This window comes from Sturnira hondurensis, unplaced genomic scaffold, assembly GCF_014824575.4.
Source record: "Sturnira hondurensis isolate 20B ecotype Veracruz unplaced genomic scaffold, ASM1482457v3 Scaffold0008897, whole genome shotgun sequence".
In the NCBI taxonomy this organism is placed as follows: domain Eukaryota; kingdom Metazoa; phylum Chordata; class Mammalia; order Chiroptera; family Phyllostomidae; genus Sturnira; species Sturnira hondurensis.
In genome coordinates this window covers 3,853,031-3,869,763 of record NW_028081528.1, presented here as the reverse complement: position 1 = coordinate 3,869,763, position 16,733 = coordinate 3,853,031, and the positions used below count along the sequence as shown (strand labels likewise).

The 16,733-nt window shown below is 39.5% G+C and overlaps 1 protein-coding gene across 9 annotated transcripts in view; it reads right to left on the bottom strand.

Moving 5' to 3' along the window:
• The window catches only part of HDAC9 (histone deacetylase 9), an 835,653-nt gene that overhangs the window by 339,427 nt on the left and 479,493 nt on the right, over nt 1–16,733 (bottom strand). For 7 of the 9 annotated variants that reach the window (XM_037056286.1, XM_037056279.1, XM_037056280.1 and 4 more), the window contains 2 exons: nt 7,284–7,415; nt 2,780–2,895 (listed from right to left, as the gene is read on the bottom strand). In XM_037056286.1, coding sequence (XP_036912181.1) covers nt 2,780–2,895; nt 7,284–7,415 — 248 coding nt within the window. The remainder of the gene's footprint in view (nt 1–2,779; nt 2,896–7,283; nt 7,416–16,733) is intronic. The other 2 variants (XM_037056284.1, XM_037056285.1) reach the window with 1 other exon arrangement.

Here is a 16,733-nt window from a genome sequence, read left to right as displayed (position 1 = left end):
TACAGAATATGTTCAACAATGAGCTGAAAATCTTGGGCATCTAAACAACTATTTGTGACAGCAAACCTTTGAGGAAAACAAAACAGACTGAATAACATAAGCAAATTCCTTTCACTTATATTTTCTACTGCATAAATTTTGAAATTTAAAGATCAGATCTTTAAAGTTACAACCTGGGACACCAATTTTAATTTAACAGGTCATGAAAAGCCTACAGTCAAGAGAAAAAGCTCACCTTTTCCATTTATTTCCAATTGCATGAGTATATAATATTGCTCGGTTGTTCCTTTATCTGTACTGAGTACTATACACACACATGTGTGTGTACTTACAATGAATGAATGTGTGTATCTTCTTTGGTGACCAGCCCTGTCACTAACTCCCCTTCCTCGCCCAGCCATGCTAAATTTTGTGTTCATCACGCCCTTGACTTTTAAAAATACACTTTTACTACATATGGTTTCCAGATCAAACAGTGCACTGCTCTTTCTGAACCTATAAAATACTGTCATGCTGGAAAGTGGCCTCTGCACCTCTCTGCACTGACAATGAATTTCCAAAAATCAAGCACGCTGTCAAACGTAGTTTCGTTTGTTGTTTTCATTTTCCAAAGAGACAAAATTCACCTAGAGCTAAACACTTTAGGGCCACCCAACATCGCCACTATCAAATTCTTTAAAATGAGCACAAATGGGAAACTGAACTTTTTAAAAAAATAATTGTTACCAAGTTGTTCTTTTCCTGTAAATTAACTGAAGAGTTGCAGAAAACTGACCAAAGCTGCAGATATTTTTGTGCTAATAAATACAATACCTATAACCAACAGTCCAAGAGTCCCACTTACATCTATGGCCGTGAATATGGGCAAGGTGTTTATTCCAGCAGGTACAGTATTTTAGAAAAGGTTACAAAAAAGGAGAAAGAGGAACAACAATATGGTGATAAGAAATAGATGAAGGACCTGGAGACAATGTGAAGGCCAGAATTGCTATTCTTCACACAAAAAGATAGTTACGAGCAACAGAACATTTTTCTACTCTGCTCATTTTCCTTGGAAATTTGAGGGAAATTTTTTGAAATCTTGAATAAAGTGTATTTCCCTAGAGAGGGTCTATATTTGCTTTCTCCAGAAACTCAGGGGAACTACAAACCTGGGGCACTTTTAAACCAAATTAACAGTCTGAGGTTCTGGGGCACTTTTAAACCAAATTAACAGTCTGAGGTTATGGACATTTAGGCTACAACTCCATGCAAAGATTAGCTTCTGGTTACCGCTTCTAAGGGAAAGATTCAGCCTCACTGCAGGTCCCATCGGGACACCTCTGGGGGTGGAGGTGTCCATGTAGCACAGACATGGGCCTTTGGGATCCCAGCTTAACGTGTGGAGGGTCTCCTGTTAGATGGGCTTCTTTGGTTGGTATTGACCTTGACTTTCTACATCCTGAGTTCTGTGCAGCCCTGAGAACTAAAACTCAGGTACACACATGTCCTCACAGCAAAAATGGCTTCACTGGCTTCAGTCCTTTGCTTATCCAGGATAAGTTCTGGTTTTCTACTTTCTATTATATTTTAGCCTCATAATTTTATGATTTATAAATAACTTATTACAAATGTATGTGCACGTGGGCACAAAATTACAAAGACACAGATTGTGCCATAAGGTACAGAAGACATTTCTATCAGTCACGCTCAGTGTACCAACTCAACAGTGTTATCTTAGGGGACAGTGAAGTGAGTTCCCTGTTCAGTAGGAGTGTTCTAGTAGAAGCTTGATAATTATTATACATATCACAAAAGCTATTCGGGTGATGCAAGAATCAGAGACCTGATTGGTCTATTCCAGCCCCAAGGGACTATGACTGTGGAAAATACAAGGGAAGAAGGATGGCACTTCTTATAAATGAGAAGCTACTGCACCAGCTTTCCCTGCATAGAGCAATGGTTGGTAAGGGGGCATTATAATGACAGAAGAGAAGAAGAATTTCATTCGACTGATGGTGACTTCAAACCAGCTGACTCCATAAGAGCAGCTATTTCCAGACTGTTGCCATGGCTTAGCCTAATACCGAAACTACATAGACAAATTCTTGCTGACTCCTAACTCACTCTATTCTTATCATCACTGGTTTCAGTAAGTCATGCACTGAAAAACAAAGGTTAATAAACTTGACTGAATACAACCACGATAAAATGACCAAGTTGTTTAGACCAATTTCCTTTGATACTTCATTCTTGAAGGACACTGTCTATATCTTACTCATTTTTATGTCCTCACTGCTAGGCAAAATGACAGGCACATAATGGTCCTCAGTATATGTTTGCAAGTGGAGCACAGTGTTCTTTAATTATAATCCTCCAATTCTTTTTTCATCATTCTTCAGGTCAAGTGAATAAAACCTACTTTTCTATGCTGTTCTTCTTTGAGGTTTGTAGGAGGTTGTTTTTATACCTATTGATGTGTCTATTCCAATCAGAATAACCAAGAACCAAGCAGAAGGACTACTGAGCTATACAACTGGGCAGTTCATACTCAGCATTATTGTGTGTGTGTGTGTGCGCACATGTGTTGAGGATTGCATTTCAGTATTTTCAAATCTGACTGACATCCAAATGTTGTAAACAAGATCAAGTTTACTCAATTCCACACATTATAAATTTATAAGAAAAATCACTAAGAATGGGTGGCTCTAAACTTCAATTCAGAAATATCACTTTGTTTTGAGGGGGCTCATTGAGGAATATCTAATTTTTAAAAGAACCAAAATAATAAGAGTCTTACCTCAGGATGAGGAGTTGGTGGCAAAACCGAAGTCTCATTTTCAGTAACATTTCCAGTTGGCCCATTGTTTGGTGAACTGGGACCAGACCCTGGAGAACCGCTACTGACAGAGGATTCTGAAAAACACCATGAAGTACAAATACATTCACGAAACACACAAAAATAGAACTCTACTTATTCTCTAAGGCATATGTAGCATTGAACATTGTTTCCATGTCCTAACTGAATGACAAGTTCCATTTCAGATAATAAAAAGAATGGTGAAGAATTTGGGGAATATTCCACCTAAGCTTGGAGCCTTATTCCCCATTCTCCCTCCTTTGTCAAAATCATTCAACAATGTCACTGTCAACTTTAGGCAGAGTACCCTCCTGACCATTATATTTCTTGCCATCACCTCTCATTGAATCCAGCCTGAATCCCTTTGGGATGCTGGACATTCTTAACCTCTCTTTATATGTGAAGTAAATTCCATGTATTCCAATATTACAAGTACTCTGCTTTCTGTTTATCACTAACATTGGAGTCACTCTCATTTCCCTCCTTACCCCCAAACTAGTCAGTTACGAGGCCAGTTTATTTTGTTCTTTACACCATCTCTCATCTACCTCTGACCACCGTCATTTCAGTTTAAGCCTTCAACACTCCTTTTTCTCTCAGGGACTTTAGCAAAAGTCTCATAATACTTCTGAGTTGCTACAGTGGTCTCTCAAAAATTTCCCCTACCAGGCGTCTCCAGTTTACTGGCATCTCTGGGCCACACTGGAAGACGAAGAGCTATCTTGGACCACATGTTAAATACACAGACACTAACAAAAACTGATGAGCAAAACCCAAATAGTTCTAAGTAAATTTATGATGCTGTGTTGGGCCACATTCAGAGCCCACGGGCCACGGGCCGGACACCCCTGCCACTGTTACAGTGAGACAGATCACAGTGGGATGAGTTTCACCACGTTCCTACCCACGGATGAAGGCCTGAAACTATAAAAGAGTTTTGAAGTTTATTTGGAATCTAAAAAAAATGTGACTCTGGGAGACCCAGATTCAGAGGAAGACCCCAACTGTACCCCAAGGAAGACGAAGACAGCCAGAGCTTCCGAAGGCACAAAGTACAAGCCAGAAAGAGAGGAACTGGTCCTACTGGCTCCTTCCCAGGGCTGGTTCAGAACAGTTTGGCCAAAGGTGGCTGAAGGTCAGAGGGAGGGAAGCAAGTTCCAGAATGTACTTCTACAGCAACACGAAAGTCTAAAAGTCCAAACCTCATCTGGGTGCAGACGTGCAGAAGGCTGACTTCTCTAATGACCTTCAGGTTTCGTTTCAGGGCCCTCTGATAGTACTGCTGCATTTTAAATAGGTTGGTTCACATTCCTCAGTTTCCTAAATGAGGCTGCAGTGATTTCCTGTTACCGCCCTTCTTGTAGTCTGCATTCAAATCCAAATCGCCTACTCCAGGTTAGGGGTCACTTTCTCCCTTCATGATTCCTTATTCACCTTCTCCTCCACCTCTCTCATGGCAGGTCCAACACCATCTCTAAGATCAAAGCCTGGCTCCTCACCACCCGTCCCCCAAGGAAAAGGAGTTCCCAACGTGCAGGCAATATTTGCTCACCCTCCCTTGGAAAACCTCTAAATTTCAGCTTTCTGTTACAAAGATTTCTCCACACAGAGGTACCCTGCCAATGGAAAGAACGTGAGATGGATGACAGGACTCTGATCTTGCCCCTCCTTACTGTGCGTTTCATCAGGTCTCGGGTATCATAACACTTTAAACACATCTTGCTCACTTTCTGTCTATATATCTTGCAAACATTTTGATTAACCTGCTTTTTTACCTTTGCCTCTTTCTTAGTTATTTTTCTTTAAAAGAAAATGCACATTTAAAAAAAATTTCTCCTAGGAGCTTCTATTCTGCCCAGACTCCTAACTCTCGTTTTTCCTGTATGACTAAGTGCTGATTTTTCATTGATGTCTCATTCCCATATCCTATCTTTAAAAATGGCAACAAAAAGCTATTGTCTTAAACATTCTGTCTTGTCATTTTAAAATTACATTATCTATATTATCAAATGTGAGAGTCAGAAGGATTTCCTTACGTAGAAATTACTGTGATAAGCCCTAGAATTCAAGGCAGCAAATACTGGAACACGATCCTACAACTTCCCACTGGGAAGGGTCTGTGAGGAAAGGTGGCAACTGACTTTCTAGGAACACTGAGAAAAGTCTCAGAAAAGAAGAGACTGCAATTGGGGCTTTACTAAAAGTTCAGGAAATGAGGACGATGGAGAAGTGGAGATTGGAGGAGAGGGCACCCTGGGCACAGGGAGTTGTCAAGGCTTAGAACTAAAAAAATAACAAGGTCTTGGTGGGGAGACGGGCAGAAAACTTGAATTTGAAAACGAGGAAGATGGCAAGTGGTTCCCATGCTAGCCAGGAGCAAAGACATGGTTTCGGTGTGAAACAGCTGACCTTGGGCCTATGAACTGGAGAAGAGAGAAGAGAAGTGAGAGCAAAATGCAGTAGTAATTCAAGTGCTGTGATGCTACCATGCCTTTTGACTGGACTGCAAAAATATTTAGCATTAAGACCCCAGCAGAGTTCATCGAAATGACATGAGAACTGGCAGAGAAAGGACAAGAAGGATCGGTGAAGGAAGCTGTGTGTCCTGTGGTTCGGAGTCTCCAAGCATATTTCGAATAAGTACAACAATCCAGTTAAAAATACCTGCCAGAGTCCCACACGGCCCCACTCACTGACCAGAAGTGTGTGTCTAATAAATGACAGGCTTCTCTTTGAATACACATTATTTCCTCAGAAAAGGGGGTCATTACCTTACAAAATTAGGAAGAGAGAAACGTAACATTTCGAGAGTAAAGAAACTTGAGTAAAACCCTCGCAAACTGTAACCCTCACAAATGGGAATCAGTCATAACTCAGATAGGTATTAAGTTAAATTCCACTGAAATTTCTTAAGAAAGAAAATGTGACTGTGGAGAAAAGTTATGATCAAGAAAAGAGATTAATTGGAAGACAGAAAAGAACATTGGGACAAATATGACCTTAGATGATAAGATTCTAAAGCAAAAAAAAAAGCAATATATATGGATTTCTATTTACTTCAAGTTTTTCTATTATGAAAGAGCTTACTCTCTCCAATTAGAAAAATTACTTATATCTATTTATAATAGATGATTGACATGCTCATTATTCTTTGTATTCATTAAGACAGATTCACTCCCCAACTCTCCACCCCCACCAAGGACTTCTATTATGAAAAAACCCTATTAACTCTTAATTTAGAATTCATTCGGCCTAAATTAGTGGTTGTATTTGATATTGTAAAGTAAATGTAAACTCCAGTAAAATAATTTTCACTTATTTAATATTTTTATCCCTCAAGAAAAAATTTTCCCACTAACACTTGTCTTCAGATAAACATATTAATCTGTCAGGATTGATTAGGAGATTGAACTCTTCCCACCTATATAACCTGTCAAACTAATATCTTCCATTAGTATTCTGTATATTAACCCCCAAACTAGACTCCATCACTGCCAAAGGAGATATAGAAAACAAATGTATTTTTTTAATCTGCTAAGGATGAGAGCTGGTCGTGGAGAAATAATATATGGACTGACTACGTTGCTATAAACACATTTTTCCTTGAGAACGGAGAAAAACGACTGTAGATTGCCACTTTATTGATGCAAGCAAAGGAAATGAGCAGTCCCAAGTGTGTAGCTCGAAGTAGGTACTCAATAAACAGTGGCCGGCATTATTGTTTTGGCTGGCCTTTTTGGGTCTTGTATCCCTAGGTCTTCTCTAATTTCAGACCAGGTACAACTGGGACTAGGGGGCTTTGTAAGACATCAGGTTGAATTTCCTAACCTGTTCACCCCACTACTAACTGGGCAGCTAAAAAAATAAGAACGCTTCCATTTGAGGCTAGTGAATATGACAGATTCTTTCCCTTCATAAAAGGCAACGCACCCCCCTCCCGCTGTAAGTCCCAGTTCACTAGTAAACACATAAAGTCATTTATGAGCTCTGTAAGTTTGTTGAAAAGTCAAGGTTGGCTGCTCCAGGTCGTGTCATTTTCCCAGATGTATTTTGTAGCCGCATGTCTGAGTGCAGGGGGAAGTGCCCCTCTCAGACCGCGCTCTGCTCATTTCTCATCACATTTCATTAAAAGTTATATTCTCCTGGTTGGCATTCCCCAAAGGGCCTGCCTGTTTCTGGAAAGACTAAGGTGAGCTTTGGCTTCCCTAGTCCTGCCTAGACTGACACATATTTCTGTTTTCCCTTCATTTCCTGTTTAACACAGTTGGTGAATGCATGGCAAGGTTTGCTGAACTACTCGTGAGTTTTCAATATAATCTTCTTTCAAGAAAGGTCCCTCCTCAAAATAACTCTTAATACGCAACAGGCATATGCATTCTAAACTAATGTTTTTCATTCCTACTACCAGCATTTTTTAGTGTGCATCTGCCCAGTCCTCAATTACCTGTCACCTCAAACACTCGCTTCTTGAATGAAGGGACAACATTTCCATCCTTCCGCCTGAGTAAGGGGCTGCTTCTCCTCTCTGCCACTTTCTGTTTTAACCTGGACCGCACCTTCAAGTTGGGCTCAGAGGCTGGGGATTGAGACAAAGAAAATAGATAAAAATTAAAAATGGAGAGCCAGTTGCTCCTTTGTATAAAAAGTGGCTCACCCTTTACTCGGTCCCTTATCTCAAATGAAAACCCGAAGCACGTAAATAAGGCATCGACCGTGAATTAAACAGACACATATAGCAATTACTGTTATGAAATGTGTGAAATGCTTTTACACTTCTCTAAATGTTAAGTGACATTAAGGGTTAAAACATAGGTTTTGTACTTATTTTAGCTAACAACATTGGATTGTTAGTGGGGAATTTAATCACTATATGTTTGGGTCAGGGTAAGATTTATTATGCCCTCATCGTCAGTCCGTTTAATTTTCTCAAGGGTGAAACTCAATAGCCACAAAAGCAGTACCCTGATGTGATCTTAGAGACTCTGGCCTGACTTCTGATAATAAGAAGACACCTTGGTAGCATGTAATTTATGTCGAATTCTGACTTCTGGAAGGTTTCTTTGTCCGAAGTTTCTAACCAGAAATCCTGGGAAAATATACTCACCATAATAATAACACCAAACCAAGTAGAATCACTTTGGATAAAACTTTCTGTACACTGAGTATACAAGGAACTACAAAGGAAGGGTGGCCAAGTCTTAGAGTAGAACAGTGATGAGTTAGGTTAAATGTTCCAAAATACAAATGCACTACACACACACACACACACACACACACACACACATACAGCTAGCTAGCCAGCTAGCTATTTATTTGATTAAGCTATTCTAAATAGTGATGCTTTGTAATTAGTCATTATTTATTAGGACTCTAAGTCATTATATTTAGAAGAATGAAAATACTAGATTAAATTTCTGTGTAGCAGAAATCAGTGATAATGATGATGATGACGATGGGAAGGATGTTTCTGATGAGAGGAACATTTATATGGTGATTCCTATTTTCCACTGCTATTCTAAATACTTTGTCAATATTAACTTGTTTAACCATAAAAACTCCATATGGCATAGACTCTGTTTATAGCTTGATTATAACATATCCACGAAACACCAAAACACAGAGCGAGGGTAAGTAACTTGCCCAAGGTCACATAGGTAAAACGGGATGAAGCTGGGATCTGGAATTGGGTAGTCTACACCTTTGCTTATGTCTGAACACCATAGAAATCATAAAATTTCCCCCTAGAGTACTGCTGATCTTCTGTGTCAGACACAATGTTATAATTAAGGTAGAACTTTTGATGGGTGAAAAGGCCCTCTTTGAAGGAATTTGATACTTTGTCAGACTACAGAAAGTACCACAAGCAGAACTCGCAGTTTTATTTATCTCTTTATTGACTTTGCTTTTAGACGTCAAACACCTCTCCTTAGGTTTCTGTCTCTGTTCTCGCCATCCCGCCTCTCTGGGGCCTCTCCTTGTACCGAGAATGCTTGCATTCTGGCTTTTGGGGAACTGGCTGGGTGAAACACAAACTTGAAGGGAACGTTCAGTTTCAAGAAATAAAACAAGTTAATTTTTTATGTTCCAAGACTTATTTCATGTCTGAAAATATTTTAAAACGTGAAAAGATGGGGTCCTGACAATACAGTGGAAGCAGAAAGTGGGGGAAGGGCAGAAATTAGGAAGCAGAACAGAAGGCCCCGGGACTAGGCCCCTGAAACCTGTCACTTCCTGGGCTCCCACTTTGAAGCAAAAAAGGTAAACAGTTTGGGGGAAAAACTAAAAGGAGTTCGACCCACTTTTTATTGTGGAGAAGTCTGAATCGGAATTACTAGCATCCAATTCACTTAGGATTAAAGACAGAAAATGGAAATGTATTCATTTAGACTTTCTTCCCCTTTATACATTTATTTTAAAATCCCCTTAATCACACCAATTTTTTGTCTCTGCAAAGCTGTAACTGATAAATATATTTATCTAAAAGCTAGAAAGAGAAAAATGAGGAATCCTGAACTATGTTAGTACCTGCTGTTGCCTTGTTTATAACCCTAGGACAAAGATCAGGCTCTCAGAGTTGGATCTGGGCATGACTTCATGATGAACCCTAATGGATTAAACATTAGGGTTCATCATACAGATGGCCATAGATTGCCTGTCCAGAAAGAGTCCATCAATTGTTTAATCCCCGCAAAGGGTGGTGCAGAAAAGGCACTGCGCGTTCAGTGGGAACATGCGGAACTGAGTCCACGTGACACCACTTCCCAGACGTGGGGTTTTCTGTGAGACACTAGTGCTTTCTGAGCCTGACCCTGCATTTGGAAAACATGAACACCTAACACCTTCTTTATGTCCGAGGGCTCTGACCACCTGATTAGATACCTGAAAGTAACTGAAGATATTGGTGAATGAAAAGGGAAAGGTAAGGTTTGTAGAATTTTTACTGCTGCTCCTACTGCCCAGGAATGAAAGCCAGGACTGGGCCCCAACCCCATTGTTCTCATTCCAGTCTTCCTCCCTCACCTAACCCAGTACAGAGGCTGGAGCAGTTTCCAAAATCAAGACAAAACTGTGCCAATAACTTGGAAAAACAGCCTATGCCACTGAAACATTCTATACAAAACCTAGGCTTCCACAAGCTTTTCAGGTTGGCAGACAGCTTTCATTCCTACGTTTGTCTGTTTGAGAATGGGCTGGACAGACAGACAGCTGTTAAAGTTCTTTCCATGGATCAACATAAAAGAAGTGAACACCAGATTAGGAATGAGAACTGGATTCTCCTCTTGCATCTGTCAGCCACTAAAGTCAATAACCTTGAGTAATTCATAGTCTCAACTGAGAAAGCCAGTTTAACCATACAAATTAGCCTGAGGGATACCTTTGCAGTACACATCAATAGATGCGCACATCAATGTCTGCCCTGTGCATGAGCTACTTGACCTTGGACAACTTACTTTGTATCTGTAAACCACAGTTTCCCATGTTAAAATTGGGGATAATTTTTTCCCTACTGCTCCCAACAGATTCTATTTTCTGTCTGTCTCCGAGCTCCTGGAGGCTGAATCCTAGGGCTGTATCACTCCATTCCTGGTGGGATTTCATTTGGGCTCAAGCTGCTGCTAGGACTGGCTAGTGATCCAAGGGTTAAGGAGGAGGGCAGGGTCGGGGTATCTTCTGAGCTCTCTCCTTCAGTGTCACGTCACTGGCTACAGCTTTGTCTTCCTCCTTCAAACTCCAGAGGCCCTCTGGGACATGGCTCAAGCACTCCAGGAACATGATTTCCTCTCCTTACTTCTTCAGCCCTTGGGGAGGGAATGGCTTCCTGCTATTGCTATTTCCTGGGCCCCTCAACTTCCCTAAGCATCACAGAAGTCTATGACCCATACCGTGCAGGTTCTGTTTCCTGCCAGGACCCTGATGAACACAGTCCCTACATATTTTGCAAAGTTATGATAGAATCTAATGATTCTAGTAGAAGATAAACTAGTGGTTCTCAACCAGGGAAGATTCTGATATGGAGGGACATTTGGCAATGTCTGGAATTTTTTGTTATGTTTTGTTTGGTTTGGTCTGGAGATATTTTTGATTGTCATATGCAGAGTTGCTACTGGAATCTAGTGGACAGAGGGCCAGGAATCGTTCTAAGCACCCTACAATGCCCAGGACAGCCCTCACAACAAGGAACTCTATGGACCCAAATGCCCTTATTTCCAAGGATGAGAAACAGTGGAGTAAGGCATCAGTGAAGGGCAGTTGTTAAGAACTGTCCCGCACTGGGATGACCAAAGGAGGTGATACCTACCAGAGATTCTCAGAGGATGTGGAATAGAATAAGAGAAGGAAGTGAAGATTATCGGAAATCAAGGAGTGACACAGGTAGCTTGAAAATATAAAATATTTCAATATATTTCATCCTCAGAAACTTATTTTAAAACATTTATAATGCCACTGTTATTTCTGAAGAAAATGAAGTTGGCCAACTTCTATTGGTTATGGAGATACACAGAAAGATGTATTTTCTCAGTGTGGAAGGATAATATGTGAGGCATTGTGATATTTTTTTCTATATCGATTGTGGACATAGCTTCTTAACATGAGGAATTACTGTTAGTGTATAAAGTGCAATGTAAATTAATTTCCTTGAAATATGTTATATATAACTTTTCTAAGTAAAGATCCATAGTCATTCGTTTTAGCAAAAACTTTTGCCTACATTTCAATACTGGTTTTGAGTCACAGGAGATATTAGAATATCAGTGGTGAGGGCGAAGGTTGGAATGATAGATAACCATCAGTTGGTCCTTGCAAGGCTTTATAAACTCACTGCTAACATTGCAGAAGCCCACACACCAAAGCTCAGCATGATACATACCCAAGCAGCCGAATTAATGGTTGTGCTGACTCAGTTTGCAGTTAAAGTTAATTCCATCTTTTTTTAATGTTCTGGCCTCTCTAAAGTCTGAAGATTTCCACTCCAGTGACCTACTAATGGAATGCAAATCCTCCAGGGCCCAGAAAGAGACCACTATTCTGCTTGTGTTAGAATGCATTTCATGCCCAGTTGCACTAATTGCATTTCTATTTTTACCCCATGCTCATCACTTTCTGCATCTCAATTAATCACAGAAACAGAAAGTAAATTTTCAGTGTGTGTACCCATCTAAAAGCACTTGTATGCTGAGATGGAAAATTTGCATGAAAAATTAATTGTCATGATTTAAATAATATAATCGATATTAATATAGAGGAACGAAACAAAAACTTTTTTCTCCTTTTACATAACAGAAAATATGAAGAAAAAACAGAAAACACGTGAAGAAGCCTCAAAAGCTCAATTTATTTCAAATTTTTCTTCCAGTACTGATCAGGCTCCATGGCACAGAATGAATTAATTTAGGTGTGCTAGGGTATGAGAATAACAATAACAAGTAAATAGTAAAGTATATAGCCAATTCCAGGGCACGGTAAGTGACAAGGCCCAGTCATTTCATGGAGATTGGTGCGTGTGAGTGTATTTTCACCCATGTGCGCACACATACAGACATGGAAACTATCTTCTGTAGAAGCAAGGAGGCCTCTCACACACACAGACCAGACTCAGATTTCAATGCTAACTTCATCATGTACTAACTGCAGCCTTAGGGGAGTTGCTCAACCCCATGAGTTGCTCATGAGTCATTTCATCATCTATTACAGAGCGGTGGCAACGCCTACCAAGCACCCTGGTGGAACAACAGAGGGGTGGAACAAAGCTGCTTGCTCCACTGGCTGTCAACAAATTAAGTCATTCAATAGATAGATGTTGGACAGATGAATGTTTAACGCAGTTCACATGTAAGATAAAAATTTTATATTAAAATAAAACAAGTAAAATATAAGGATAACAAGGTTAGAAGGCTACAAGTGGTCTACTCCCCCCGCCTGGTGCAATGCTACCTATAAAAACAACCAAAGTGACAGCAGTCCCTTTTCCAAACTTTTCTCAGATTATTTAAAAGATATTTTTGGTTAATTAATTGACTTAACATATTTCCCTCACTTTTTAAACTTTCCTGTTTATAATTTCTATACTGTTCAGTCCTATGTTGTAAACATATGACCATATACTGAGAATGATTACTTATTGTGTTTATTTTGTCTTGGTTTTAATCCTAAATTATGACTATTTTTTACAACAGAGCTTAGACAAAAATTAAATACCACCTATTGTGTTATGCAGAAGTTCTTCATTCTCACTGGATATGGCCATAAGGAGAAAAGGAATGACCTTCCACGGAGTCATGGTTAATAACATCGTTAATTAAGACCAGTGGTATCAATCAAGATTAAGGACTAAACTCATCTATCTTCATATTAATGGATATGTGCGATATTCAACAATTCCACCTGAAGTGCTCCTTCAGCCCTATAATCATCGGTAAAGCTTAGGCTGCCGCCCCCGGCCTCAGATGCCTTGTCTGGCATTGTCTGTTCCTCCAGGCTATACCACACAGGCGGCCCTTCATCCGCCCGGCCTCTTTCTCTCCTGGACTCCTCCTGCTATTCCCACTCACAGAGCTGTCATATTCACACACTGTCACTCAGGACCAAGCACATAAAATCTACCCCCCATTCTGTCTCCTCTGAATGTCCTTTATAAAGATTAGGTTTCCTGGTACAGTCGCTGTCCAGGTCGCGTCTCCCTTTAGGCTAGCATGGTGGCAATCCACGACAGGTGTATACTGTTCAATCATATGACCCTAACAATTATGAAAAGACACTCTGGGGAGACAGTAAATTCTCCAATCAAATTGATCTAGAGATATAGGTTACTCTAATTCTCAAAGTTCATAACTGAATAAAGGTTATGTGCTTTCAAAATTAGCATTCAGAAGGATAAAATAAGTCTAACACAACTTATGCTTTTTCTTGGCTTGGATAATGTGACTCTCGCTGTTATAAGTCAGATTTTATACATTTTGATATTGAAGAACAAAATTAATTTCTTTGGAGATTATAGCTTCTAGTAATATAAAGATTCAATTTCCTAGAAAAATTACAGTATTTTTTGATTCAGAAATACTGCTGTAGAGATCTATCCATTCTATTATTGAGAATATACCAATTACATCCTTTTGTTAAAAGAGAATTATTCTTTTTCATAAAGCATATTGGTAAATGTTACTGACATTACTCAATTTATATTGTGTTCTTCTGAAGTGTTCCCTTTATAATGACATTTATTGTTTGCTTCTGATTAGGTAACTCATACATGTTCAACATTTTTAGAAATGCAAAGACTTATGTATACATTGTAAAAATGTTTTGTGTGTTTTGTATGTAAAAGCATTTGAAAATGAGAATCATTATATTTATGACTATATACTATCCATTCACTTAAGAATGTATTATTAGCCTTTTCTCAGGTAATTATACATTCTTTAAAATGATTCCATTTATTGTCTTTAACTTAATACTTCATTATGAATCTTCCCTGGGCAATTATATATTCTTTTAAAAATCCATTATGTGCATATACCACATACGATTATGCCACATGTATATGTGAGTATACAATATTGTATTTTAGGTCACAAGGCTGTGGTTCTAGAGTGGGCGGTGGTGGTCTCTGGGTGGGCATTCTCCCTTGGCGTGCATGGACGCCTCCTCTCGGGAGCCAGGGCAGGGGCTCCAAAGCCCACAGGCCTGTGACCGCCACGCCCTTTCCGCAATCTCAGAGGGGCGCTCTGTGCTGGATCCCACGTCCACGTCCTCCCAGTGTGTCTGTCTCCAGACCACCTGCTGCTCCAGGCGACTTGGTCAGGAGTCAGGAAAATGTTAGTGAATGAACGAATGAGTGCATGTCTTACTACTCAATGCCTTTTTCTTGAATATCAGGACAGAGGAGGAAATAATTATTTTCTTAGGGTTTTTATTACATTTAAGGTACCAATTACTATTTTTTAACAGATAAGATACTTTAATCAAAAACTATGACTCTGGAAAGAAATTATAATATGTGATGGATATTTCATCATTTTGTTAAAATTAAAACTTTCTATGTGTTGGTTCCATTGTTTAATTTAATTCATTCAAGAGTATTAAATGACAATATTGAGAACCAAGTTTGCAAGTTCTATGAACACTGGGAATGTGTGAGCATATGTTATATTCCCATTGTTTATGTGGCCCTTTTACAGGGACCAGTAGATAAAATGGACCCATTAGTTACACAGTCAATGAATGAATCAATGACCAAGAGAAGGACAGTGTTAATGCTGAGCAGAGAACCTTTTTCTCCTAACTGAGGTCTCGCGACAATGAGTAACACGCTGACTGGGTCAGTGCCATGTGATTGTACAAGCAGAGTGTTGTGGCTGTAAGACAGAGATTCACTGGCCTTGAAGGGAGATCCCAGGGGCGCCGTGGGATTCTGTCCCACAGAGGTCAGAGGGAAGTGCAGTTCTACGTAGAGAGAACCACTGGTCCAGAGGAAGGGGCTGGCAAATTCAAGGAATTAAGACGAAATATGCTGGCAAGGTAGCGAAGGGATTCTGAGTGGAAGTTAAGGCTTCAAAGATATATTGTGTAACAAGCACAATTTAGCCCATTATGCAATATTAACAGAGGTTTTTCAACCTGTATCTTCAAACTCCAAACTTCCTCTCTGCTAGCTTTCAAGTGAGCACACAGACATGCTCAGATCTTTCCCACTGAAACAAAAAAGCCCTCCCTGTGATACAGATTTTATTGGCCACTTCCTGCATTTATACTTTAACTCCTAGTCAAGTTTTGTTTTGAATTTTTACACAGCCCTATACTGGCCACCACCACTTCCTAACCTCAGACCACTGCCATGGGCTCTAACCCGCCCTGTCTCACTGCATGTCCTTTCCCACACATCCAGCGCAGGGCAGCGAATGAAATAATGAATTTTCTGTCTATTTTTCATAGTTGCCAACTACACATGCTCTGGAGGGGTGTCCATAAACAGTTGCTGAATGAATAAATGCATGCTTGCATGTGTCCACGCCTGAAAGAAAACCTACACCAAAAGGCTGGGTTTCAAATGCTCAGAAGCGAACTGGCTGAACTTCAAATTCTCTAATTTCTAAGAATTTCTTGATGTTGAATGTATGGCAAGAGGTATAGCAGATGTGGAATGGATAAGGAATTTCATTTTTCTGGCAAGCATGAAAATTGCCATGTTTGGGAGTCGAAGAAATCCATATCCAATATATTCTAGAATACATTTATATGTTAATTTCTTTATTTGTTTTAATTTTTCAAATATAAAGTATATGCTTACCTAAGTAAAGATAAATGTGGAAGATTTACATTTTAAAAATGTAGCAAACTGGGGAATGATCACTTCAATAAAGCAAACTAGATTAAAAGGAAATTTCCTTTTTCTTCAATTCAGTCTCTAAAATGTGGGGGTTTTTTGGCCTGAATCCTATGGTATTATAATGCAGTGTTACTGCTGAGGTAATATTTTACAACTTAAATAATGTACTGCTTTTGGGGAAGTCTGGATTTATAGACATGTTTCTAGCTTTTCCAATAATTCTCTTTAGTTCTAAAATTCTATACTTCTAAATAAAAATTCAGAATCATTCAATTCTATACATCTTTTTAGTAATGAACTAATTCCTATCTATGCATGAAAAAAAGTTCACCGTGTATTTTACAGTTTTAGTTTATCTTCTATTGGATGTTTCCTTTATGTACTCTTTGACATGGAAATGCCATGAATGGTATTATTTGTGGGTGTTGATCTCTTTAACACACTTTCTACACAGACATTTCAGAGCTACATGGATAAACACAGGTGTGAACGGATTCCATGGCCAGGTGAGGACCACCTTGGTGGCTGAGAGCTGCCCTGGCTCAGCCCTGTGGTTGATAGAGACATGTG